This window comes from Schistocerca piceifrons, chromosome X, assembly GCF_021461385.2.
Source record: "Schistocerca piceifrons isolate TAMUIC-IGC-003096 chromosome X, iqSchPice1.1, whole genome shotgun sequence".
Taxonomy (NCBI): Eukaryota; Metazoa; Arthropoda; class Insecta; order Orthoptera; family Acrididae; genus Schistocerca; species Schistocerca piceifrons.
This window is the reverse complement of record NC_060149.1, coordinates 251,956,662-251,984,237: the sequence shown is the minus strand read 5'-3', so window position 1 is coordinate 251,984,237 and position 27,576 is coordinate 251,956,662. Positions and strand designations below refer to the sequence as shown.

At 38.3% G+C, this 27,576-nt stretch overlaps 1 protein-coding gene across 7 annotated transcripts in view; it reads left to right on the top strand.

Annotated features, from left to right (window-relative positions):
* The window catches only part of LOC124721264 (coiled-coil domain-containing protein 28B), a 49,364-nt gene extending 39,887 nt beyond the window's left edge, over positions 1-9,477 (top strand). For 5 of the 7 annotated variants that reach the window (XM_047246144.1, XM_047246143.1, XM_047246146.1 and 2 more), the window contains exon 6: positions 9,074-9,477. In XM_047246144.1, coding sequence (XP_047102100.1) covers positions 9,074-9,315 — 242 coding nt within the window. In that variant the 3' untranslated portion in view covers positions 9,316-9,477. The remainder of the gene's footprint in view (positions 1-9,073) is intronic. The other 2 variants (XM_047246148.1, XM_047246147.1) reach the window with 1 other exon arrangement.
* The last annotated feature ends 18,099 nt before the right edge of the window (positions 9,478-27,576 follow it).

Here is a 27,576-nt window from a genome sequence, read left to right as displayed (position 1 = left end):
CACTGGAAGCATTAAACAGCACAGTTGCATCAGGTCACACCCAGCTGCTTATTAGATTGCTAATTATCTCATATACAACAGCCTCATTGTCGGATTGTGCCACTAGCTCAGAATCTGGGTCATTTTCTTGCGTAAATCCTACATTTTTCCTCACCTAGCATGCAGTTTATGTTATATTACTGCTGCTCATGCGGACGTATGACAGCACAACTTAGCAGTGGATTAGCAGAAGCAATAATGAAGGAATAGGTATGGGTTTGCAGAGTTAAAGCAACAATGGGACAGTATAAGAAAAGTTACTTGTGGCTGGTGCATTTTATACAAAGGTGTGCCTGCTCAAGGGTTTTGCTATTGGTTTCACCCTCAATTTTAAAAAAGATACAACATATTCAGTTCTGCATAACAACATATTCAGTTCTGCATATCTAGGGTTACTACACCAATGATAAGGAAGTAATAAATAAGGTGGAAACTTCAAAATTCTTAGGTGTCAGTATTGGTGAAAATTTAAATTGGACAAAGCAAGTTTTGGAACTTCTAAAACAACTTAGATCAGCCACATTTGCACTTAGGATCATTAAAAACCTTGGTGAGAGACAAATCGGTAAGTTGATATATTTTGCATCTTTTCATTCAATAATGTCACATGGAATATTGTTCTGGGGCGCCTCATCTTCAAGAAAGGAAATCTTCATTGTGGAAAAATGTGTTGTAAGAATATGTGGTGTTTACCCATGATCATCTTGTAAACATCTGTTTGAGTCGAGCTTTCTGACTATTGCTTCACAGTATATTTATTCCCTGAAGTTTGTTGTGAATAATATGCTACTGTCCAAAAGGAACAATGATGTACATAATTACAATACGAGAAGGAAAAATGACATTCATTGCTCCACATTAAGGTTGTCTTTAGCACAAAAAGTTTTGCACAGTGCTGCAAGAAAAATTTTGGATCACTTGCCCAATGATACAAAATGTCTGACAGAAAAACAAAATTTGAAAAAATCTTAGGACTGAAATAGTGATCGCCGTAGACATGGACTGACAGTGTGCCACATAGGGAAACTTGGAATAGGCGTCCACTACAATGAGCCGATACTGATACAGAAAGGGCTCAGCAAAATCAAAATGCAAATGCTCCCGTAGGCACTGCGGCATTGACCAGAGGGGAAAAAGATGCCTTCAGGGCTGCCTGTTGATGAACTTAATGTAATGAGTTCAAGCAGTGCTAAGCCATGTAACGTCCTCATCTATGCCTGGCCAATACACATGCCAACAGGCCAAAGCTTTGGTGTGAGAGGTCCCCCAGTGACAACGTACAGAGGCCACAGTACATTACGGCATAAGGAAGCAGGAATCACAACCCAAGGAGCAGCGTCCTCTTTAGCAAACTAAAGAACTTTGTCAAACACAGAGAGGTGGTGCTGAAGGGAGAAGGAATTACACAAGGGATCTGATGCATGGCCCATGGGTTTCTGTGGCCAACCGTACTGCACAAGAGGACTGACTAAGTATAGCATGATGCTATCGTGGCACTAGTGATGGAAAAACCATTGACTGCATTCTGGTTCTCAATATATAAATAGAAACAAAGCAACTCATCCTGAGTGAACGCCGAGTCCAGCCCTATTGGAAGGCGAGATAAGGCATCACTGTTGGCGTGTTGTGCCATTGACTGGTATGGATCTGATAATGATAACGGGAGAGGAAGAGAGCCTGTTTCTGCAAATAATGTGCTGGATTGTCCGTACGATTAAATGGAACTTACAACCATACAAGAAGACGTGAAATTTTTTGAGGGCAAACAGTCACTAAAGCCGCCTCCTCAGTCTCGGAATACTGCTGTTGAGTGGGAGCTAAAGCCTTAGAGGTGTAAGCAATTTGTCCTTCAGATACGTCTGTGTATTTGTGCACCAACACCATGTGAAGACCATGCTGAGAGGCATCTGTAGCCAACACGAGATGGTGACCCGGCTGAAAAGTGACCAGACATGGGTCAGACTGAAGCTTAGATTTAAGGAAAGCAAATGCTCAGTTACAGGCTGGGGATCAGAAAAAAGGCATATTTTTACGCAAAAGTGCATGCAGGGGCTGAGCAACGGTGGATGCTTCTAGTAAAAACTTATGGTAGTGTGCAACTTTACCTGGAAACGCCTGCAATTCCTTACCAGAGGTCGGCCATGGCAAAGCCACAATCGCGTTGGCATGATGACGAAACAGCTTGATCCCTGTGTGAGGAACCTCAAAACCTAGTTACTCAATTGGTGGTTGAAAAAATTGAGATTTGGCAAAATTGCACTTGAGACCTGCAAAACAGAAAACAATGATCAGAGATTGCTTAGTTATCTTCAGTGGAAGAACCCGAAACAACGATATTGTCGAGATAATTGATGCAGCCTGCTACAGAGGCTGTCAGCTGTCGTAAAAAACACTGAAACAGTAGTGGATGCACTAGAAACACCAAAAGGCAAGTGTTGATATTGGTATAGGCCAAAAGGTGTATTGACAATGAGAAGGTGCCTAGTAGCCTCATCCACAGTAAGCTGGAGGTACAAATCTAACAAATTAATATTGGAAAAGTGGTGGCCGCCTGACGGTTCTGCAAGCAACTCGTCAGGGCAGAGCAAAGTGTATGTATCATGAACTGTGCATTAATCGTGGCACTGGTGTCACTGCAGAGGTGAAGCTTACCCATCAGCTTCTTAACGATGACCATTGGTGTAGCCCATTCACTGGAAGAAATACATTGAATGATATTGATTGACATTCAAATGGTCTAATTCACTCTGACAGAATCATGCAGCGCAACAGGCATCTGTAGCACTGAAAAACCGAGGGCGGGTGGACTCTTTTGTGGTAATGTGAGCCTGAATACCGGTAGCATAATGGAGCCCAGGGGAAAATGGACATGAAAACTCAGAGCAGGGGGACTCCAGTTGCTGATATGGAACTTGATCTGACACTAAATTTATCTCACTGGCTATGGAGAAACTGAAAGCATTCAACGCATCTAACCCTAACAGGTCTGTGGTATGGGAATGATCCTTGACAAGGAACGAGAGACGGTGAACAACAAATATGTAAGAGACAGGAGCAGAGAACTGACCTAGAATTTGAATTTGCTGTTTACTGTAGCTAACCAACTTCCGTTAAATCTGTGTGAGGATAGGGGAGTCGAAGTCCACGTTTGTTTGTGCATTTACTAAAGTCACTGCTGCTCCCATGTCCACTTGCATTTTCAGTGGTTTATTGAACACATGCAAGCCAATAAACAGTTTGTTTGGGAAGACAGTCATTGTAGAGATACAGTTTATGTACGATGGTTGTACTGTGTTGGCCACATTTGAAGAGGAGTTACACACCAATGCAATGTGGCCTTTCTTTCAACATTTATTGCAAACCGCTCAACACTCAGGGCATGCAGCATGCTCGTGTTGGACAAAGCAGTATGGGCAAGGCAAGAGGGGGGCACAAGGCCACTGCTGTGACGTGTCCTGTTGCTGCTGTGAATGTAACAGACACTCCCTCATGTGACGCTGAGTCAAAGGTTGTACTGCTGCAATGACTTCCCTGTCATCTGAACACTTGCAGTGTGCCTACTGATACCTCCTCCCATGCAGCAATCTGATTGCCTGTGGCCCGTGACACTTGAAATGACGGTGCTATATTAAGCACATTCTCACATTGAAGTGCTTTTTCATGGACTTCCCTATCCAGGACCAGACCAATAATATCATCATGCACCATGTGATCAGTGTAGGATTCGTGGTGGGTACTAGTGACAAATTTATGATGATGCTTCAACCTGTGTAAGTCTGCAGCCCAGATGTTGTAAGATTGGTTTGGGCATTTCTGACAACAAGGAGTGCATACTTATGGCATACCATGCCTTTTTTCATACTCATCTGCATTATGGAATACTACTTTGGGGAAACTCTGCTGGGGCAAAAGATGTTTTCATCTGGCAGAAGAAAGCCATTAGATGTAGTTTTGGTGTGAGCAATTTAACTTCTTGCAGACAGTACTTCATTGAGCACAAAATTCTTACAGTTCCCTGTCTATACATACTTAAAGCACTTATGCATGCCAAAGAGAATGCCCACATGTATGAAAGCAGGTCAGATGTGCACTTGTATGAAACCAGAAATAGGAACTTATTAGACATTCTTTGGACACGTTTGAGTAAAATCCAAAATAATTTTTTACATGCTGGCAAAACATTTTACAACAATGCATCACATGGAACGAGGGAATTGCATGAGAATAGATTTAAAATGGTGGTAGAGACATGGTTGAAAGAGAGAGCATTCTATAGCATAAATGAATTCCTACATAATGAAAAAATATGATTCTCTATTATTATAAATGTGATTGTGATCAAAGAAACTGTAATTTATGTCATACAACCATACTGATCTGTTGTATAATCATATACCATATGTTAACTTTTGTGTAATCATTTGTACCACATTCTGTATAACTATGTAAATACTGACCTTACGTATAACCATTTGTATAACCATCTGACGATGCCTATACAACACAACAGTTGTCTACAGGTAAATAAATATGAAATATGAAACAGTAAAATTCTACATGTGTCACAATGACGTGTTCTGTCACAGTAATAGGTTGACAGATGCTTGCAGATTTCATCAAATGATAAGCTGGCTGGTTCTTCAAAGGCACAAGTTGGCACAAACGATAAATGCACAGCAAAAGCCAGGAAAGAAAGAAAGCCCTTCACGGATTTGCATCATCCACACGAAAAACCTGGAAATGTTGGCGTAACCGTGTTTCGTAGGATTTCCAATCTTCAGCCTATTCATAGAATGCTGAAAAGCGCAGCAGTTGCACTGACAGGAGAGTAACTTGCCACAAACACACAGATGCCATTTGATTTAGAGTGGTGGCGAGGGCCTGCTGCTGTTCCACGAAAGCTTGCTGCTGGGCATTGATACATTGAAGTATTTCTTCCATCGAGATGTTTGTCAGGTGACTTAGCACTGAGACTAAAATGCGTAGAAAACATAACCCTCACTTGTCACCAAGTTTGCTACAGCAGGAACAAACATGATTTACGGAATGTAGTACTTTATAAAGAAACATATAAGATGCAGTAGAGTACAGTTTGTGGGCAGCACTGAACACCTTGAGTGGACAACAGTAACACAGGTTACAGAATAGACCAAGCACTCATTTGTGATTGCTAAAAGAGTACAGTTTCTTTGGTGGCTCACCAGAGCATGCAAAGGGACTGATCAAGGTTGCCTCTATAATTGCCCTGTGAACTGTATGGATGAAGTCTGAAATCACACATGTCGTGAGTGAAGGTACATCAGTCCCCCCACTATGTAACTTTTGTTACAAGCATTTGCTCAACAAAAGGTTTACATTTCACTGACCAGTTTCCGTTCCAAATTTATGGTGGTAGCAGAGCAATGAATGGAAACAATGCTGCAAAGCAGACAAGAAGATACTTCAGACCATGAACACCAATAGAGCATCTGTTAAATACACTTCATTACGACAAGTAATTCCACATAGTGGACAAGGGTTAAAGTGGTCAGTGTGGTAAATACTGAGAAATCCTCCTAAGCATGTTGTTGAACATGTTTTGTTTGTTGGTATTATCATCTCAGTCAATATAATCAAATGTTTCTGACCAATTTTCAGTTCAAATGAATGTGTGTGTGTGTGTGTGTGTGTGTGTGTGTGTGTGTGTGTGTGTGTGTGTGTGTGTGTGAGAGAGAGAGAGAGAGAGAGAGAGAGAGAGAGAGAGAGAGAGAGAGAGAATTAAATGCGGTGTCTTGGTACTTATTCTCTTCTCAAGGAAGAGACCTACTTCTCAAAGGCAAAATAAAACTTAATATGATGGAACATTATCGTTGCATGTAGAGTGAGATAATAAGGCTCTCCTTTTGGAACCAGTAAAGGAATGTGCCATTTACATGTTTCAGTGTTACTACAGAGGAAAAAATTCTTGACTGATATATTCGTTTACTGGCACTGAACAGTTAGGAAAAATCGGTGACCTTTTCCGCTACAGGCATTACAAATATCCAATGTATATAACCTAATCACATTGGAATTATCTGAGACAAGACTTCCCAGCGTGAATGGCATCTCAGTTACTTGTTTCATAAGGAGGCTTGTAATACTACTTGGAGATGCAGCACTTACATCTTCCACGAACTGTGGAAGTAGCACTAGCAATGATTCCCACTAGACCTGAGAGAGTTGTGTGAGCTTTTTTTATCCTTTCTCCTTTTTTTCCCCAGCTGTGCTTTAGTTTGAAAACCGGTGAGATGCTGTCGGTTCTCTTTATTCAGCTAAGTGGTTATCAGAACGATGTTTTATACTCTGCATTCTTTAGAATAGTTGGAAACTACATTTCATATAGTGTAAAGAGTATGTTTTCTGCTCCACCTCCATTGTTCCAGTCATAAGCCACGGATTAGTGGTTATAATTAGAAAGATTTTGGTGATACATACAGTGTGTTCCAAAATTTCTTTTACAGCCTTCTATGGGTTGTAGATCGGACTTGTATTAAAGTTTTGATAAGTACTAAAATAAGTTGGAAGTTCGTATCACTTTCAAATTTTTCTATTTCATGGTACAGTAAGTAATGGTGAAGCTGCACAATGCATGTATCGAGAACATTTTGTTGATTGCCTGAGTCCGCCATATACCGTTTTCATCTGACTACAACAGTGGCTGCAAGAAACTGGTACGTTCGCAAATAGGAGGGTTGACTGTGGTGCTCCACAAATGCACATGAAGGTTTGTGGACTGTGTGTATGAAAGCATGCTCGCAGAAACACATTGTGCTATGAATAGGAGTGTTGCCACATGGAGCAGCTCCTGTAAAGCACTCATGTTGGAGCTCACTGTCTCTGCTGTGTGTGCACCGTGAACCAAGAGATGTGAAAGTAATTCGAACTTCAAAATTATTTCCCATGGAAACAGTAAATTTCTGCACATAGATTCTTCATCAAAACCTTATCTACTACGTTCACTCTACAACTCCTATAAACTTGTAATAGAAGTTGTTGAATGCCGTGAATAATTTTTAGTTCACCTGAACTACAAGTGTAGGAAACATTGTTCAGTTTTTAGAAGCCTTCATTTCTCAATCTAAAGACCCTAACATTGTTAAAGCTGCAGCATGTGAGATGAAGGTGGCAGTGAAGAGGTTAAAGAGGACATAATATGGTGAAGTTGAAGCTGTAATTGGAATAAGGCAAATCAAGACACTAAATCTAAATAAAATTAATGATGATGAATAGTAATAATACATAATGATATAGATGTGCTGGAAGATGTCACACATTTATTTCTTATATTTAGGCAACTTTGTAGGGTCTGTCACTGGTAAACGCTATTAGAGAATCAACCAGATGAGCTTTGTGAGTGCTTTCCTTTATGAATTGATTACATCTACATCTACATGGATACTCTGCAAATCACATTTAAGTGCCTGGCAGAGGGTTCATCGAACCACCTTCACAATTCTCTATTATTCCAATCTCGTATAGTGCGCGGAAAAAATGAACACCTATATCTATCCATACGAACTCTGATTTCCCTTATTTTATCATGGTGATTGTTCCGCACTATGTAGGTCGGTGTCAACAAAATATTTTCGCATTCAGAGGAGAAAGTTGGTGATTGGAATTTCGTGAGAAGATTTCGTCACAATGAAAAGCACCATTCTTTTAATGATTTCCAGCCCAAATCCTGCATCATTTCGGTGACACTCTCTCCCATATTTCGCAATAATACAAAATGTGCTACCTTTCTTTGAACTTTTTCGATGTACTCCATCAGTGCTACCTGGTAAGGATCTCACACCGCGCAGCAGTATTCTAAAAGAGGATGGACAAGTGTAGTGTAGGCAGTCTCCTTAGTAGGTCTGTCCTGCCAATAAAACACAGCCTTTGGTTAGCCTTCCCCACAACATTTTCTATGTGTTCTTTCCAATTTAAGTTGTTTGATTACAGATGCTGCAATAAAACAAAGTTTAATTTATTTGTGATCATTACAGTAAATTACATTTGGTTATGTTGAAGATCAATTTTCTAATTAAGTGTGCATGTTTGCAACTGTGCTATTGGCAAACAATGTGAAACATCTATTCACAATTCCTACCAGGCTATATACGAACTAGTTTTGCTACTGGTAGCATCTCCTCATTGTGAATTGCATAGTGTGTTGTGTTTGCTGAAATGTATGCAGTCTGATGATGTCTTGATTCATATCCTGTAATAATGTTTCTTGTTTAATAGACAGCAGTCTTTTTGCTGAATATAATTATTTCACATCAATTGTAATGGTGGGTGTCTGTATTGAGTCACAATTTGCAAACTGATTGTGATGAAAGCTCTTGTCAGTGGAAGGGAGAGGAAAGATTATGAAACTTCCCTTCTGCCTCTTATTTCATGGTAGTTATATTGATCTTACTGTCTAGATGAAATTAATCTTCTGTATTGGAATTAAATTACTTAAAGGTGTGATTTACAGAGAAACTGGAAGATATAGCACAAACATGATCGTAGGTTCATGTGTGGAATTTTTTTCTCTTTGTGTTTACAGAGTGATAAAGAGGGTTTGTTCTTTTTAGTCCTTTTGAGGTTTTCATGATTGATTTGAAATGTTGATTACTATCTGCAAAGTTGGCAATCTGAAGTAGTGAAATTCGTTTCCAGCGTAGTTCATGAAATACAAATATAAACTTATAGTAGAAAAACAGTCTTCTTGACAAAATTAAAAGATGTAGTAATGTATACACTGTTTTCCAGTGTGAATGGCGACAGAATAATTGCATTGAATCAAATAAAATAAAGCATAGATAGATCTGCCTTTAATGAACATAAATGATGGTTTGTGTTCTTACTGTTCACAGAAAATGATTTTCTTTTCCTCACTAAAGGTTTGTTTGAAATTTAGTCAGCAGTTTTCAGCCTCATTAAAATAATCTATGTTTAGAATAAGCAGATTCATAGTATAAATTCAGTAACTGTATTGATCTGAATGAGCTTATAGTCTTATTGTTGTTATTTTTTGTTATAGGAAAGGACTGTAGCATGGAGCAGATGACAGGCATCAGGGAACAACAGGAACAACTTGCCCGTTTACATTTTGATTTAGGTGCACAGCAAGAACTTTTCCAACCACTAAGTGATGAGGGACTACGCGCTGGACAGGAAAATATGCAGCGTCTTATGGACAGACTAGAGCAGCTTAGCATTTCAATTGAGAGGCTACATTCTTTTTCTAGTGATAGCCATGATAGCTGTTTGTTACAGGATTAACATACAGTAAGAACTGTCTATGCAGTTGTGTGCACCATTATCTTTGGCTGATCATTTTGATTTCCGTACATAATTTGATGGAAAAGTATTTTGTAAATAATTCTGTTTACTTTGTTATTGTTTGTATATGAAAGAAACTGACAATGAGATGTATAAATCCTCTGTTTGGTAATTATTTTCAGCCCTGTTATTCCTGTTCCAATTTTAGCGTGGTTGATGTACTTTGCATTCACTCTGCACAGACAGGATAACAGCAGAGAACTGTTTTTACACATTTCAAGATCATTAAAAATATTTCAAATCTATTTTAAAACTTAAACCAAAGTGTATTGATGACTCAACACTTATGCTTTTCAGTCTCCTTTAATCCAAAGGTCATTATAATTATTTTACATATTTGGCAGGAAATGTGATCAAAATATGTGGGTCAGTATTTCAACAGACTTTGCTTTGTTACTTTGAAATTAGTCTGAGTATGGATGTATCTGCAGGTCACATCTCAGCAGCTGTCGAATGAATACTCTTACTTGTAATTTACTCTAAGTGTGCTAGTCTCTATGTTTGTTTCCACCTACATTTGTTACTGAGTAGCATCTCTGATCTTTTCGTTTTGGTCAGAATTCATTTTGCTATTTATGCCATTACTGTCTTACTCTAATCCTGTAAATTTGTGTTGTGGTTATACTTTCCTATTTAACTGGTACAGGACAGTATTTAATTTAATTATTTGTATATTATTTAATTACTACTATTTCCTGTAATGTTTCCTTTTTATTGGACTTCGTGTATGTGTTCTTCCTTATACTTTTTTTTTTACCTTTTTTGTTTTGTGGGTGGCTGTGGGGTTTTTTTTTCCGCATACTGCATAATTTATTTCTCTGCTTTTGGGTGTAGTTGTCCAGTTTTGTCGTCTTAAATTGAACCTCTGTTAAGGGAACATGCTCGTGAAAATGACCAAAAATTTGAAGAAAAAAAAATTTCTTGGCTTATAGAAAAGAGCATTTAATGCTGATTTTAAAAAATGTGTAGTTTACGGGCAGTATAATTTTCCGTTTGTCCTGAAATTGAGGTTGAATGTAACGTTGCACAGGGGCCACGCCCATCTGGCAGTTTGAAGTGCGTCAGAATACGTGATGCATTATTTTGTTCTTTCGTTTTTTCTGTCATTAGTTACGGATCATTAACACAGGTGTATTCTAGAGGGCACTGACTCCCGGAACCAAAGTACAGGCATATCTAGAAGGCTGTGGTTCGAATGTAAACAAAGATCTGAGAATATATGATTTTGGAATTTCATATGCATATAGTTTTGTAGTTATTGTTTATTGTTTTGTTTCTGTGTGTATGTTTCCTGTGCTTGAAATGCCAAGGGTAAAGAAATTTAGCCCCAAACTTAAGTTTCGCAGCAACCAGTTCCAAATACAGCCAAATAATACACATCAGTTGCTTCAAAAAGTCGCCCGCAGAAACTTCTTCTACAGGCAGTGCTTCTAGATGTAAACTTTCGCATTGTGAGTGTAAGAAGAACAAGCCTAGTAGTATTGTGAGCAGCAATATTGACGGAAATGTTAGTGTGAACCTAAATATGCTATCAAGGCTTTTGAAAAGTGCTGTGAAATGTAAGAACTGCAATTGTGAAGATAGTATTGACGTTTCTGAGAACATTTCTGCAAGGAAGGGTCTTTCAAGTCCGTTAGTGTTTGCCTGTAACTCGTGTAAGATGCACAGTGATATTATGACCTTGCCAGTAACTGATAGTTGACATTACAGTGTAAATATTCAACTTGCTTATGCAGTATGATTTATTGGAAGGGGGAGGAGAGCTGCCCAGACTTTTTGTGCAGTGATGGATTTGCCTCCACCTCCACTGAGGTTTGGCAGATACAATAAATTAATACGCAATGCTTTGTGTGGTGTAAGTGAACATTCAATGAAAAGAGCAGCAGAAGAAGCAGTAGCCTTGTCTGAGAATGCAGACATTGTAGCAGCATTTGATGGATCTTGGCAGAAGAGAAGTCACATTTCCCTGAATGGGATTGTAACTGCCACATTTATTGAAACTGGTAAGATACTAGATTATGAATGTCTAACAAAGCAGTGCTGGGGTTGTTCAAGTAAATTTATGTGCAGCCATGTATGTGTAAAGAACTTTGATGGCCCAAATGGAAACATGGAAATGAAAAGAGTTCTAAATATTTCTAGATGGTCAGAGCTCAGTCGTGGTGTGAGAGTGTAGGCTACCTTGGGGATGGAGGCTGTAACTGACACACTGCTGTTGTTAATGACAGACCATATGGGGACACACTGATAGAAAAGCTTGAATATGTTGGGTATGTACAAAAAAGAATGGGAGCTCAGCTGAGAAAATTATGTAAACACTGCAGGGGAAAAAAACTGTCAGACAGAAAACACATAGGTGATCCAGGTCGTCTTACAAAAAGTGAAACTGATTCTTTGCCTCATTATTATTGACTAACAATAAGGAGAAATGTATGAGATTTGGAGAACATGACATGAGCTGTTTGGGCAACATGGTTTCACAGAGTGTCAACAGATGAAACCCCACAGCATGGTTTGTGTCCAAAATAGGAAGATTGGTGGTGCAAGTACTGGTTGAGCAATGCTACAGGTGTACAGTATACCCACAAGCATTCCTTACCACTTGTTGTAATGGACGCAATTAGTCCTATATATAGGGATCTGGCAAATAAAAATCTACTTAGGAAATGTATGCATGGTCAGAACACAAATTAAAGCTTCAACAGCTGTATATAGGAGAGAATACCCAAAACTGTATTCCTTGGGCTGACAGTGCTGAAGATTGGTGTAACGGATGCAATAACAACATTCAATGATGGTGCAATTTCAGGGATCAATGTTATGAAGAAACTGAACATCCGGACGGGAAGGAATAGGGCTTCAGCTTTAACTGCTATTGATAAGTGGCGGTTAACTGAAGCAGCCAGAGCTGCAGAAGCTGCTACCAAGTAGTCAAGGATAAAGAAGCAAATGAAGGGAGAGAGTATGGAGGATAAGGACACAGGAGGACAGCTGGAGTATGCGCTGGAATGTTCTAAACAAGCATAGTGATAAGTTAATACATCTATAAATCTTCTGTTGCGATTTAGCAAACACTTGAATTTTCATCATTCAGGTAAATTTTTCTCGTAAATGACTGAAGTTAAACTCACAAAAATTGTTACAGATATTTAGAATGGCCGCCTCTACCTCCCTTGCCTACTATTTCCTGAAAACTTTATAACATGATGATGATTTCAGTGATATTTGAGCTACATTTTTAAATATTTTTGTTGTAGTAAAATAAATTACTTGTCTTTTTCACACATCAGCATCAGGGAACGAAACTGGAGGCGTAAAACACTTATGTGAATGTTGTGTGTACTCTGACTCTCTTTCCAAGCTGTGCAGTCAGTGCAGGGTGTATACGTGAACAAGGAAAAAAAAAATCCTGGATTTCCCGGTTAAAAATACACTTTCTCCCGGGTGGAAACATAGTTTTTCCCTGTTAATTGACAGTATATTTTCTCTTGGAACTGTATAACTTATCAATCCTTTGAATGGTTATGGTTTTATACATGGGCATAGAATTTCCCAGTACTTTAGAAAACGAAACACCTTTTAGAAAGATGTACAGTAACATGTACGCTGCATATTTTCGTATTACGAAAGTATAAATTCGAATTCCACCAAACACCGCGTGTTACTTTCCGAAGCATTGAAATCGAGATTGCGATGCGTATTTGTAAGCCAGTCATAGCTCATGTCACGTGATCTCGCCAGCCAATGACAGTGGATATTCAGAGCTTCGGACACGTGGTGTAGTCAGCCAATAGCAACATCACTGTTCAGTAGCGCAAACACATGAACAGGAAAAGTTAATCGTTTAAATTAATATATATATATATATATATATATATATATAATGTTACTACAAGAAAAACAAAGCTTTCACATATAATATTGGTCTCTAAGGCCAATACGCTGCAAGAGAAGCTAAGTTTTCACATATAATGTTGGTCTTTTATGCATGTATTACATTTTGAGATGTATCACACAAATGTGCCAGTAAATTTTTTTAATAACGACATAAAAGTGTGATCTTCTGGGCTATAAATTCTTCTTAGTGGCTCGTCATCAAAGAGCTGATTTTTAAATGAGTCCCAGATTCCCAGTGAAGTACGCATCGACCTGATATTAAGCTTTTCAGTGTTGTTTCGCGATGTAAATTTCCTTGGGTACCAGTACTTCGTTATCTCATGTCTGGTTCTTTGTTATGGCATAATGCCATACATGCTAGAAGATGAAAACGTATACTTGAAATGCACCAAACAGTTGAAACTAGCCAGTAGTTTGAAATTATACCCTTTGTTTGAAATATATTGACTGCCTCAGCAGAAAAGATTAATAAAAGAAAATTTCTTCAGCAAACCGATAAAAATAACTTCATTGTTCTGCATGGCAATTAATGCTGGACTGTCAGAAAGGTGGAAATAAAATGAAAGCTGAAACTAATAACGTGTTTTAGCCTTCCGTAATTATGTGACTGTATTTTAATTCACATGACAGCTCCCGGCCAAAGAAATCAATTTTGTTTTCATTTGATGTGAGTGCAGTAGACAAAGAGGAAACAGCAAAATCACTAAATGTAAACACGTCTCACTTGGAGACTACCCGCTTCCCTATTATAACTCAGACTGCTCTGCGCATCAGACCTGTATCTACGATATTTCCGAACTGGGGCAATAGTAGATAGTGGCGTCCCTCAAGCGTTTGAGATAGGACGTCAAAAATTTTAAAAATCGAATTTTCAAAAATACATTCATTTTGTAGCGCACATCTTTCTGAAGACTCTGATACATACAACATACGTGTCCGAGGAATTGTAAGACATATTATCTGATCTTAAGTGTGCCAAAGTGTAGCGCCACACCTCTTCACACAGCCTTCTTCTATCGCACGTCACTGTATTTCGGTCTGTGGAATTGAAACGTGTATATTTTGTACTGGATACCGTCAAACTATATTCAGGACAGCGGAAATTAAAATGTCCTATGGTGCCTCTCCTGCTTCCAATTGGCCGGTTTGACATCCTACCCCTCTTTTTTTTTTAAGTATAGGATACATAAAGCCAGTAAAGGGACGAGACAAGCAAGACAGTACACATTTCTTCAATCCTTAGCCCCTAGAATTTTTTTTCTCTCTAATCTTGCTACAGCTTTACATGGCGTTGTTTCCTTTCTGCGAAAGGATCTCTTACCTCATCAAAGTTCGTCAAACATTTTGCTACTTGTAAAATCGAAATGTCGTTGTCTAATACAGAGAAAGCTGTAATCACAAATAGGCCCAAGACTGGTGTGGTTTCTCGACCCGATTACCTATATTTTGTCACTGTCTGCGAGATAAAACAAAATAGGCCTTTACAATACTGCAGCAATTGTAACACATGCCAAATAATCGAGACTGTTTTGGCAGAAATGGTCATTTTTATAACACGGCAGAATATAATTCACGAAGTAACAATATCAAATGCTTATTAGGTCTACTACAAACAAAAAGCTTTACGTTAGGAAATAGTGTTACACTTCATTCATACGCTCCGGTTTCTCAAGCATGAGATTGAAGAGTAGTAGTTGCGAAATTTTTATAGAAATTTGGAATCGTCTTATTCTTCCATAATTTGTGTGGTGTCCCCGTTTCTTCTCCTTGCTCGTCCTAACAAACAATGTTGTCATCACTAATTCTGTATCTATTCCTGCCAATGTCAAAGGTTATTCGCCGGTTAACTTAACTAACTCTGCCAGAATCACCAGTTTGTTTATAATTTTATCACCAGTTTAGTTATCCTGCGATTATTCTCCAGTTAGGCATTGTTACGTGCTTGTACAATGCGTTTTCCGTGCTACTTCCAGAATAGACCTTAATGCGGCTGCTAGCTGAAGACTGTACAACTGGCCCTTACTAGTATAGCGATCTGGCCAAAAATTTTCTGTGAAAAATTCATTTTCTTGGATACACCGAGAAGATAATATGTAATCTTTCTTACCCGTTATTCCTCTTAGTCGTTTATTCGCACTCTGGTAGTCTGAATCTATGGATTTCGCTGGTAATCATGACAACGCTCATTATTCGCAAACCCTATCAACCATATAATCGGACAGTGGTTGGCTTGCGCTTGCTTTCGTTCGGCTATACTTTGCTCAGCTCGTATAGCCCCTTTTGTCTGCAGGAAAGTTTATTTCTAGATGTGACGAGGATTCCACTGACAGAGGCATCACGTACACTATGCACGCATTCACAAGTCAACTTATGATTCATTCAGAAATGTCATACGAATAATCGATTGACCAACGTGCGCTGGATGCTAGGCACTTTGTGAAACAAGTTTTTATGAATTTGCGCCCCCCCCCCCCCCCCCCCCCCCCACTCCCCGCACTCCTAGATCCAGGGCTGCTGCCCAATCTGGCAGCTTGAGTGCGCCAGTAAAATTTTTCCCGGTAGCACCTAGCTGCTTTTTTTCTTTATTTTTTACTGTGACTGCTTACACAGCCAACAGCCACATTTCTGTAGCCAGAAGCGGAAGAAGATACTACTCAACTGCGCATGCGCATGGTCCCACTCGTAACTGCTAAAACAAATCTAATGTTAACAGTTGTGACGTCATGCTCATCGGAGGCAATTTGTTGTTAGGAACCATTGCATAGTCTTCCAAAAGCGTTTGACACATTTTGCTGTTGGCAGACGCTTGTATGAGCACTGTATTTTGTTGCTGTATATGGCGCATTTCTTTTGCAGTTTAAGTTTTATTTTAGTTTTGTGGCTGCAGTGTTATTCTGCAGTAGCAGGATACAGTAATATCCTTTGTTAGAGTATTGGTTCTTACCATTCAAAATTACAAAAATTTAACTGAGAAGAAAAACAATGAAAAATTCCCGGGTTTTTCTCGGTTTTCTCCCGGATGAAAAAATTCCTGTGTTTTTCCTGGATCTCCCGGTTGTCCCAGGTCGTAGACGCCCTGCAGTGGTTCCAAAGAAAATGGTACCACAGTGAAATAGTGTTCCGTTTTTTATACTATTATAAATATTGTTGTCAGTACCAAAATATAATAAGTATCTCAATGATTTTTTGGGAAATGCTTTGACTGATGACCCTAACTGTGTGTAAGAATTTTGAGCTATCTCTCATTTATAGATCAGTTGCACCATGAGGGTGAAGATTATGCTAAAAATGCAGCCCGTTCAGGAGTGTGTGTCCCGTAAATCAGTTCTTCAGAAATTAGTTCAGTTATGTGCCTCTTTCCCCTCTCAGTTGCTTCTTCTACAATCTATCTCAAATTTTATAAATAACATTGCCATACTTGGACTTCTCATTGCTCAGATATTACTACCATACTTCACCTTGAATATATTTTTCTTTGTGTTTCGGTGGCTTGATGTAGTTAATCTATTTTCTGTTGAATATTCCTCCTTGCAACACTATCATAGTGCAAGAAATTTTGTCGTTCACAAAAGAGAGGAAGAAAATTACGTAGCTGTGCTTTCTCTGAACTACCCACTCCTGACAAGGCGAACATTCCTGCGTCGACAGATGATCCTGATGAAACTTGGTGGGTGTATACAGGGGGCAAAATAATGCAATACAATTTTTTTTGTGCCCTATTTCATTTTTAAGGTGTAAAACCATGGTGTATATGACCCGGGACAACTGAGAGATCCGGGAAAAAACTGGGAATGTTTTCATCCTGGAGAAAACCCGGGAAGTTTTTAGAATTCCGGGAATTTTTCATTGTTTTAGTTTTCAGTTAAATTTTTGTAACATTGACTGGTAAGAACCAATACTCTAACAAAGAATATTACTTTATCTTGCTTGTGCAGAATAATACTGCAGTAATAAAAAATGAACGAGAAAAAAAAAGAAAATAAAACTAAGTTGCCAAGGAAATGCGCCATATACCTACAGCAACAAAACAAAGTGCTCACACAAGCGTCTGCCAACAGCAAAATGTGTCAACAGCTGTAGGAAGACTACACAATGCTTCATAACAACAAATTGCCTCCGATGAGCGTGACGTCACAACCGTTTACATTAGATTCGTTTGAGCAGTTGCGAGCGAGCGCATGCGCAGTTGAGTTGCGTATGAGTTGTACCTTCTCCCGCTTCTAGCTACAGAAGTGTGGCAGGTAGCTGTATAAGCAACAGCGGCAAGCAGCCAGGTGCTACCTGGAAAATAAATTTTACTGGTGCGCCTAAGCTGTCAGATTCAGACATATGCAACAGGCCTGGATATAGGGGTCAGGGGACAAACTGGGATATCTGCCCCGGGCGGCAATTTCTGTTGGGGGCAGGGCAGGGTGACGGGGGTGGGGTGGGAGGAAAGACCTTGGTTCACAAAGCGCCTAGTGTCCAGTGCACGTCGGTCTATCGATTATTCTTATGATTTTGAAACTCATCCCTGTTGAATAACAGGTAAGAAAGATTACATATTATGTTCTCGGTGTAACCAAGAAAATGAAATTTTGTCAGAAATTTTTTTGCCAGAACGCTACACTGGTAAGGGCCAGTTGTACAGTCGTCGGCTAGCAGCTGCTAAAGTTCTATTCTGGGAGTATCACGGAAAACACGTTGTACGAACACGTAATAACTCCTAACTGGAGAATAAACGCTGGATAACTAAACCGGTGATTGTGGCAGGGTTAGTCAAGTTAACCGGAGAATAAGTTTTAACCCTGGCAGGAATAGCTAGAGAATTAGTGATGACAAGATAGTTTGTTAGCATGAGGAAGGAGAAGAAATGGGGACATCACACAAATTATGGAAGGATACGACGATTCCAAATTTATATAAAAAATTTGTACTACTACTTCTCGGTCTCATGCTTCAGAAGCTAGAGCGTATGAATGATATGTGAAACTATTTTCTAACATTAAACTTTTTGCTCTTAGTAGGCCTCTTAGGCATTTGATATTGGTACTTAGTAATTATACTCTGTCGTGTTATAAAAATGACCATTTGTGCCAAAACAGTGGTAGTGTATGTTACAATTGCCGGCCGGAGTGACCGAGCAGTTCTAGGCGCTACAGTCTGGAACTGCGCGACCGCTACGGTCGCAGGTTCGAATCCTGCCTCGTGCGTGGATGTGTGTGATGTCCTTAGGTTAGTTAGGTTTAAGTAGTTCTAGGGGACTGATGACCTCAGAAGTTAAAGTCCCATAGTGCTCAGAGGTATTTGAACCATTTTGTGTTACAATTGCTGCAGTATTAGGCAGACCTATGTTGTGTTACCGACCAGACAGTGACAAAATACACATAATCAGGTTGAGAAAGCACACCAGTCTTGAGTACTATTCATAAGTATTAATAGCTTTTTCAGTATTAGCTAACGACATTTGGTATTTCCATGCAGCAAAACCTATAACGAACTTTGATGAGCAAATGCATTCTTTCCCAAAAGGAAAGCACTCCATGTAAAGCTGTACTAAGGTTAGTGAGAAAAGCAATGCTAGGACTTAAATATTGAAGAAATATGTACTGACTTGCTTGTCTATTGTCTTTACTGGTTTTATGAATTCCGTAATTAATTTTATGTCACAAAAACATCAAGTTATTAGCTAAAAGGCAAAAAAGAGTGCAAATTTTGTGACGAGTTCCTGTTCTCCCAGTTACAAATAAACCCATCCAGTATTGAGAGTTTTTTGAAAGAGGGGCAGGTTGTCAAACTGGCCGACTGGGAACAGGAGAGGCACCACAGGGCATTTTAATTTCCAATGTCCTGAATACAGTTTGATGGCACCCATTAGAAAATGTTATACGTTTGAGTTCCACAGAGCGAAATACAGTGACGTGTGATAGAAGACTGCTGTGTGAAGAGGCGTGGCACTGCACTGTGGCACATGCAAGATGCAAGACCAAACATTTCCTCAAACGCATACGTTTTACGTATCAGACTCTTCAGAAAGCTGTGCCCTACAAAATGGACGTATTTTTGAAAAGTCGAATTTTAAAATTTTGGCATTCTACCTCAAACGCTCTAGGGAGGAGGGGCGCCACTATCTAGTATTGCCCTGGTTCGGAAATAATGTAGATCCGGGGCTGATCCGCAGAGCAGTGTTGTAATGGAGAGGTAGGTAGTCTCATGTGACCCGTGTTTACGTCTAATGAGTTTGCTGTTTCCTTTTCGTTTATTGCTCTCCCATCAAATGAAAACAAAACGGATTTCTGTGGCCAGAAGCTATCAAGTCAATTAAAATACATTTACATAATTACAGAAGGCTAAAATACATTATTAGTTTCAGATTTTATTTTATGTCCCCTTTCTGACGGTCAAGCATTAATCGCCTTGCAGAGCAGTGAAGTTATTTTTGTCAATTTGCTAAAGAAATTTGGCTTTAATTAATTTTTTCCACTGAGCCAGCCAATTTATTTGAAATGATGTCCTATGTTCTGAATATCTGCTGTTATCGGCTGGCGAGATCACGTGACGTGAGCTATGACTAGCTTACGAAAGCGCATCGCAATCTCGATTTCAATGCTCCAGAAAGTAACATGCGGTTTTTGGTCGAATTCGAATTTATACTTTCGTAATACAAAAATACAGTGGACATGTTGCTGCACGTCAGACATCTTCCCAAAATGTGTTTTGTTACCTGAGTTTCTTTTGCTAAAGTGCTGGGAAATTCTACGCCGGTGTATAAAACCATAATCATTCATAACTTTTACAGTTCCGAGGAAAAGTATACTCTCACTTAACATGGAAAAAGTGTATTTTCACCCGGGAGAAAGTGTACTTTTAACCAGGAATTCTGGGAAAAATCCAGGAATTTTTTTTCCTCGTTCACGTATACACCTTGAAAACACACCCCAAAGTGTAATTTGACAGGTTAGGTTTGGAGGGAATATCTTTAATACTATGATATATAAAAAATATTTCTCATATAAAAGTTGATATGTAATTAACATTCTTGAAAAGTGTAAAGTTGAATTTTGTAATGATCAGAAATTTTGCAAAATACTCTACCACCATTAATTAATTTTGAAAAATGAAAACTTTTGTTACAACAGATCAAAGAAGCTCTAAAGCTACATACATCCATAGGTAACAAAGCTGGTTTCTGGAATACCATTTTTGGAAAATAAGCTGTACACAACATACAGCTTGAGTATTTTCAAAATAACTAATTAAAATATCTAAACTTTCATTATTCTTCTAGTTATTTATTTTGTTTATATTTGTTGTATGTTTTAAATTATTGTTTTACATTTTACATTCATGGGGTTTTTGTTTTTTAAATTGCTGGCCGCGCGGGATTAGCCGAGCAGTCTAAGGCACTGCAGTCATGGACTGTGCGGCTGATCCCGGCGGGGGTTCGAGTCCTCCCTTGGGCATGGGTGTGTGTGTTTGTCCTTTGGATAATTTAGGTTAAGTAGTGTGTAAGCTTAGGGACTGATGACCTTAGAAGTTAAGTCCCATAAGATTTCACACACATTTGAACATTTTTTAGATTGCTGATTCACATATGCTTATTTTGTTAATGGATAATAATAAGTAACTATTTACGACATAAAGTAATTACAATAATGAATCTGTTAGGAAAGAACTTAACTTTTCTTACACCCTGCACATAAAATGAACAAAATTTCTTCATGTAATATACACACAATATAAAACAAAATTCAGCAGGATTTCAAATTATCATGAGTGACCCTCTAAATATCTTGATTTGTATCAGGGTATTTCAGTACATTGGTAATTCTTGACAAAGAGAACTGATTACATACTAGTGACTGTAGCTTGATTATGCAGTTTCTCACATGGAGACTGACAACATAATCATTCAACACAACTACATCTGAAAATCTTCTCACAAAGTTCTACCAACATCGAAAGTTGTTTACACCCCATGGCTGTACCTGTGCTGTCAAGCCCTTTGAGATCAGCAGATGAACAGTTCCTTGTCATCAGGTATGGTGATCTAAACGATTCTTTCACTCTGACCACTGCAAGAATCTAACAAATAAATTTCCTTTACTTCACGTCTATGGTCACAAATTCTTTGTCATCAGACTACCAGTTTTGGTCTATAATGACCGTCTTCAGATCTGTTTTATAAAAACATATCCTAACTATACTGGAGCAATAGTGGCATCATCAAAATCGGCACCAGCATCATCAAATATATGTAAACAACAGCATATGCAAGAGTCACCTGGTCAGCAGCACATTTGACAATGCCATTATGGCTCCAGTATATTATGACATGTTTGTATAAAAAAGATTTGAAGACTGTCATTAGAGACAGGAACCAGTAGTCTGATGACAAAAAATTTGTGACCATAGACGTGAAGCAAAGGAAATTTGTTTTATATTCGGGTCTCTGTTTTATTCGCGACCGTGTCGCAGCTTGTGAATCTAACAATAATAGAGATAATTTCCCCTCACTGGGAAAGAAAACATCTTTCAGATATCTTTTGATCTGGTCAGACATTTGTTTACCAGATTTCGATGCTGTCACAAGGATATTTGGAACTTTAAAAAGAGATTCTTGAATTCTTTGTGCAAGCTCACTCTTTGTTTCTTTTAAAACTATGAAAAGGCAGTGTTCAGTGTGGAAAAAAATTTTTTTGACTGTTTTGAGCGTTGTACTCCAGGACAAGAAACATCTGGTGATGTCAAAGGACTCTATGGAACAACTACAGCCGTGGAACGTATATGGCTTTTGGGGTAGGAAGAACTTTGTATGAAGGTTTCCAGATCTAGTTCTGTTGATTGATTATGATGTCAATTGCCACTTGAGAGACAATATAATCAAGCTGCAGTCATTAGTGCATAATCAATTCTCTTTGCCAAGAATTACAGATGTACTGAAATATGCTTGTTACAAATCAGGATATTTAGAGTGTCACCCGTGATAATTTGAAATCCTGCTGAATTTTGTTTTATATTTTCTTCTCCGTTTTATATATTATGTGAAGAAATGTTGTTCTGAGCATTTTCTTGTATTTACTTTCAATCATAATAATGAGTGGTGTATTATTTTCAATTAACAAAGTACACATATGTGAACCAGTATTCTAAAAAACAAAAAAAAAAGAATGTAAAATAACAGTTAAAACATAAAACAAATATAAGTAAAATAAATAACTTGACTAATAATGAATATTTTGATATTTTAATTTCTTGTGTTAAAAATACTCAGACAGCACATTGTGTACAGCTTATTTTCCAAAAATGGTATTCCAGAGACCACCTTTATTACATTACACATGGATGTACTCAGCTTTAGAGCTTCTTTAATTTATATCGTCACAAAAGTTTTCATGTTTCAAAATTAATTTGTGCAGAATTTCATATTAATATGAAATTCGACCATACACTGTTAAGAATGTTAATTATTTATCAACTTCTATATGAGAAACATTTTTTTATATATGATCATGTTGAAGATATTCCCTCCAAACCTAATTTGCCAAATTACCTTTTGGGGCATGTTTTATCCATTAAAAGTGAAATTTTACACAAACGAGAGAATATGTATGACCTCTCTACACACCCGCCAAGTTTCACAAAGATTGTTTGTTGACATTTGGGAATGTTCCCTTGCTAGTCACATTGTCTATTGCCAAAAAGCATCGGAGGTAAAATATAGGTCAATTATTAGGCACCCAAGGTTTATGTAGCTTCTTTATAGATGTTTTGTGTGGATGACATAAAGAACAAGTAATCTATTCATTATGAAACCATTCATTTATGTTTAACATGATCCATAATTTATGATCAAAAGATTAAGTTACCTTAGGAATACTAATTCCTTTTCAAAGATCAAAATAATTTGACCTCAGTGTTTGTAGTATTAAGAATTTTACACAGTGTGTTTATTCAGCTTACACGTTTCAAGTAACAAAAAAAAAGGGGGGGGGGGGTGTTAAAAAGTCATTCTTTGTTCTGTAATCTTACTGTTGTTTACATTGCATTCTCAATTATTTTGTTAGCCTTACTTTTTTGTACTGAATCTGCCTCCTGTGACACCGTCACACTTTTCACTAGTACTGTTAGGATTTTGATGTTGTATCATTCTCTCACAGTCACATGGCAGGTGTTGCATGCCAGTTGAAACTCTAGACTAATACCATATTCCTTGTGTGTTCTCTTGGTTTACAGTTAATCCTATCATTGCTGAATTCACATTGACAACTTGTTGTTCTTGAACACATTTCATGAGATTGTCAGCAGTGCTGATTACATATGCTGCTCCTTAGCACTTAAGTAATGCTCAGGATCTTCACTTCTATACCTGTGTATTAATATAGAACTGTACAATAAAACAAAAAGAGACTCATTTAGAAATTCTTTTATGTGTGATACAATTGAAAAGTTAGTACCACACACAGTAAGACACCAGTAATTCATAATCTTTTGTTTCTTTTCTTGTGGTGCTAACAATAAATCTTATTCTGCACTACGGTACAGAACAATGCCCCAAAATGTTGTTCTCAGAGTAATAAGGGGTTTTCCTCTCCAAATATTTAGTATTCTCATTTCATTGTCACGCATTTTACAAAAGAATTCAGCAGTCAGTGATTTTTTTGCCTTGTTTCAAAAGTTGCTTCTGTTGTCTTACGAATGGTATCAATGCAGCTATTAATCCACTGCCAACTGCGTAGATTGCCACATTGTGTATTCATGTCACATGCATTTACATAAAAAAAATATTTATGTTACATTCATAGTGACAGTCCAGTGAAGTTCACTCTTGCAACATGTACATAGTGAAACAGTTCAGAAGAAATATCTAGTTGTAGCTTTTGCTAAGTTACAGCAGGCATGTGATGCACTATTTGTCATAAACAAATTTCATCTGGACTTAATGCAGCATAAGCTGATGTTATATGGCATTTAATGTGTTACAGAGTGGTCAGGGTTTTCTTACAGTCCTCTTATTTTAAAGTTTGCCATTCAAGAAGTCGTAAGTTGTTAAATCTAGTGAGCATTCTGACCATTTTGTGTTTCCAGATGTAGTAAGTATCATGTTAGTACCACATGGATTGCCTTATGTCCAGTGGGATGTCTTCTAATAACTATGTTGGCACATATACACTGCCGGACAAAAGTAGTGAAGTACCAAGAAGACACAGTCAGATGTCAATGTAATTTTGTACATGTGCACATCACTGGTGATTATATAAAGGATTAGAATTTCAGTTGTCTGTGACTAGTAGAATGCCCACCAGAGTTCATTTGTGTTGTTGATGTTTAGTATTGTTGCTAGTTGTGGCAGGATATAGGAAGGCATGAACATCAGATGTTGAATGATCACTGTTAAGGACACAGAGGTGCTGTGTACATGTATGAGACAGCATTACCAGCACCTGATAAGAGTTGCAAAGAGGTTTCAGTGTTGGTCACCATTTGACCAGCTGGTCGAATCGTGCATATTCAGATTTTTGGAGTATTGGATTGCTTGGGGATGTGAGGACAGACACACTCATTATTCTGGTTCTGGTCAACCACGTCTGATCGCCTCAAAGGAGGATAACTGCATCATTCATCAAGCTCATTGTAACCCCTTCACATGTGTCTGTCCTCTGAGAACAAGTAATGGACTCCTTACAGTATTCTGCGTCACCCTGCACCATTGGCCGTAGACTACCCGCAGCCAGAATGTGGAATTACCATCCCATGTGTAGACTGCCATTAACACCAAAACATCAATGAATGTATTCGGAGTGGTGTCATGGCAGGAAAGCATGCACTACTGAAGAATGGTGTCATGTTGTGTTAGTAGTGAATTGCAGTTCTGCACAATTCTGGATTACTGTAATTGGTGAGTATGATGGCCACCTTGGTAGAGGTCCAGTTCTTTCCATATTTTGGAGAAGAACAGCAGTGTTACTTCTAGCACCATGGTGTGGGAAGCTATTGAGCATGACTTCAGGTCAGAGCTGGTAGGGATTGAGGGTATTCTGATGGCACAATAGTACACCATGGACATCCTGCATATTTTTGTGTTACCTATCGTGTGACAATATTGAGGTGCCATTTTTCAACAATCAATGCTCATCCACACAGAGCACATGTTGCTACAAACTATTTGCATAGTGTTGAGGTATTCCCACAGCCAGCAAAGTACCTAGATCTGTGCCTGATGTAACATGTGGGACCAGCTCACATGTAAAGTCCGTCCCAGTGCCAGTATTTAGGATATCAAGGATCATTTACAACATTTGTGAGTTAGTTTGTCTCAGGAGAGGATACAATGGCTTTATGATAACCTTCCCTATGGAATCTGTGCTTGCATCCAGGCTAGAGGGTTTGCAAGATCATACTATAACTGTGCTTATACTGTCAAGTTTATTGTAATTTTGACTGTATTTTTTAAGCACTTAAGTAAATCACATGCCTTTTCAACCTGTGAAGTTTCAATTTGTTTCTCCCTCCCCTTGCAGGTGCTTCACTTTCTTGTAGGGCAGTGTATTAGGAACTGCAGATACTTGCAGCTAAGTCTCATCAGGGACCAGTGATGCGATACCCTAAAAACCCTCACCACATGTTGACACACGAAGAATGTTTATCGACTTCCCTCAGCCAGCACGGATTTGCAACTGACTGGTATTGCATATTGTGAAGATTGCTTTGTAAATGATACTTCATCTGTAAACCAAGCCTTGCATAGAAACACTGCATCTCTGTACATTTTTTGTAGACTGTAACTGATTTCGGAAGGGACTGCTCTGGTGCTGTTGACAGAGTGAAAAGTGGAAAAGATGAAATATATGAGATTCTAATGTTAACAGAACAATCCTTTGCCTGATCCCATTCACACTGTCAAGCTGTGCCATAGTAACATCTGGATTTATGATGTTAAAATGTTAGTTTCATTTATCTCATCAGTTGCTCATCTCTTTAAAAATCTTTGCACTTAGAATTTCTTAATCTTTTGCAATTTTTGTAGTGTCAAATTGTGAGGGCTTGGCATGTTCAGGATATATTCCAGCATACGACCACACTGCTTTTCTAACAGTTTGGTACCATTCGTCATAAATGAAAACTGTATACACTTTTTTATTGTTGTATACACAGTGGATACCTTCACAAACTAACTGTCTGATTTGATTACGAGTCACATGTTGTTGAACTCCTCTTCAAAGGTTCTTCCTTTTGCCATGGAAAAGATGTATAAGTTCCATTAAAAAGGTATAGCCCATAATTCAGCAGCTATAAATGTTAAAATTGATTCTCTTTGTCACAAAATTTGTCACATTGTCTGTTATAACTTAGTGAAACTCCACTCCAGTATGTTCATTCATACTGGGTAGATTTCAGTAGCCTCTCTTACATGCCTCACAATGTATATGTTGTAGAAATGAAAACACATGGTTCAACTTTAGCTACACGGGCTCTTCATTTATTTTTCCCTGGCTTGTGAATAGTCATGGAGTGTAAATAAAGCTATGCACCTGTGGTGGAGACATGGTGCAATTATTTTCAGAATTCATAGCATCTGCAGTACCCTAGATACATAAATAATTAACACAGGATTTGTGCAGATTCAGAATGGATACATAAACAGAGAACAGTGAAGGGGTTTAACTGTCTGTCATAAAACAATGTTTCACAGACTTATGTTTATACTGGGTCAGTCTGAATAAGTACTAATACACTGACCATTTTCATAAATACTACTTGCTAGAATTTGAGATTCTGAAGGTCACTTAATTGTCCAGGAAACAATGTATGGCAAACTACAAAAACAGAATCAACAAACTATTCAAGGCAGATGATGAGTGAAAAAATACTTTTGGCCACTCGTGTGGAAATATGTTAATGAGCTATTTGAGAACCATAGTAGTTACAATATGCTGATAAATGTGTGAAAATGAACAAAGATGGACTTTGCAAAAATTAAGTGACTAGAATATTGCTGTTGGAAGTAGGTGCCACATGCAAAGACAAGGCTAACCAAGAGAGAGATTATATTCATAGTTCAACATCCTAGTGCGACTTAAAAAAAATATTATTTACTTAGTTACATGTTTCACCAGATGATGTGAATCATTCTTTTATTGAAATGATGTGGAATGAGTCAGTTTACGGGTATGCATGATTAATGTTAATGTTTTTGAACTTTTTTTTGGATCACAGGGTCCCGTTTCAATTCCTGGCCGGGTTGGGTATTTTGCTCTGCGCGGGGACTGGGTGTGTGTGTGTGGTGATATCATCATCATCATCATTCATGACAGTGGCTAGATT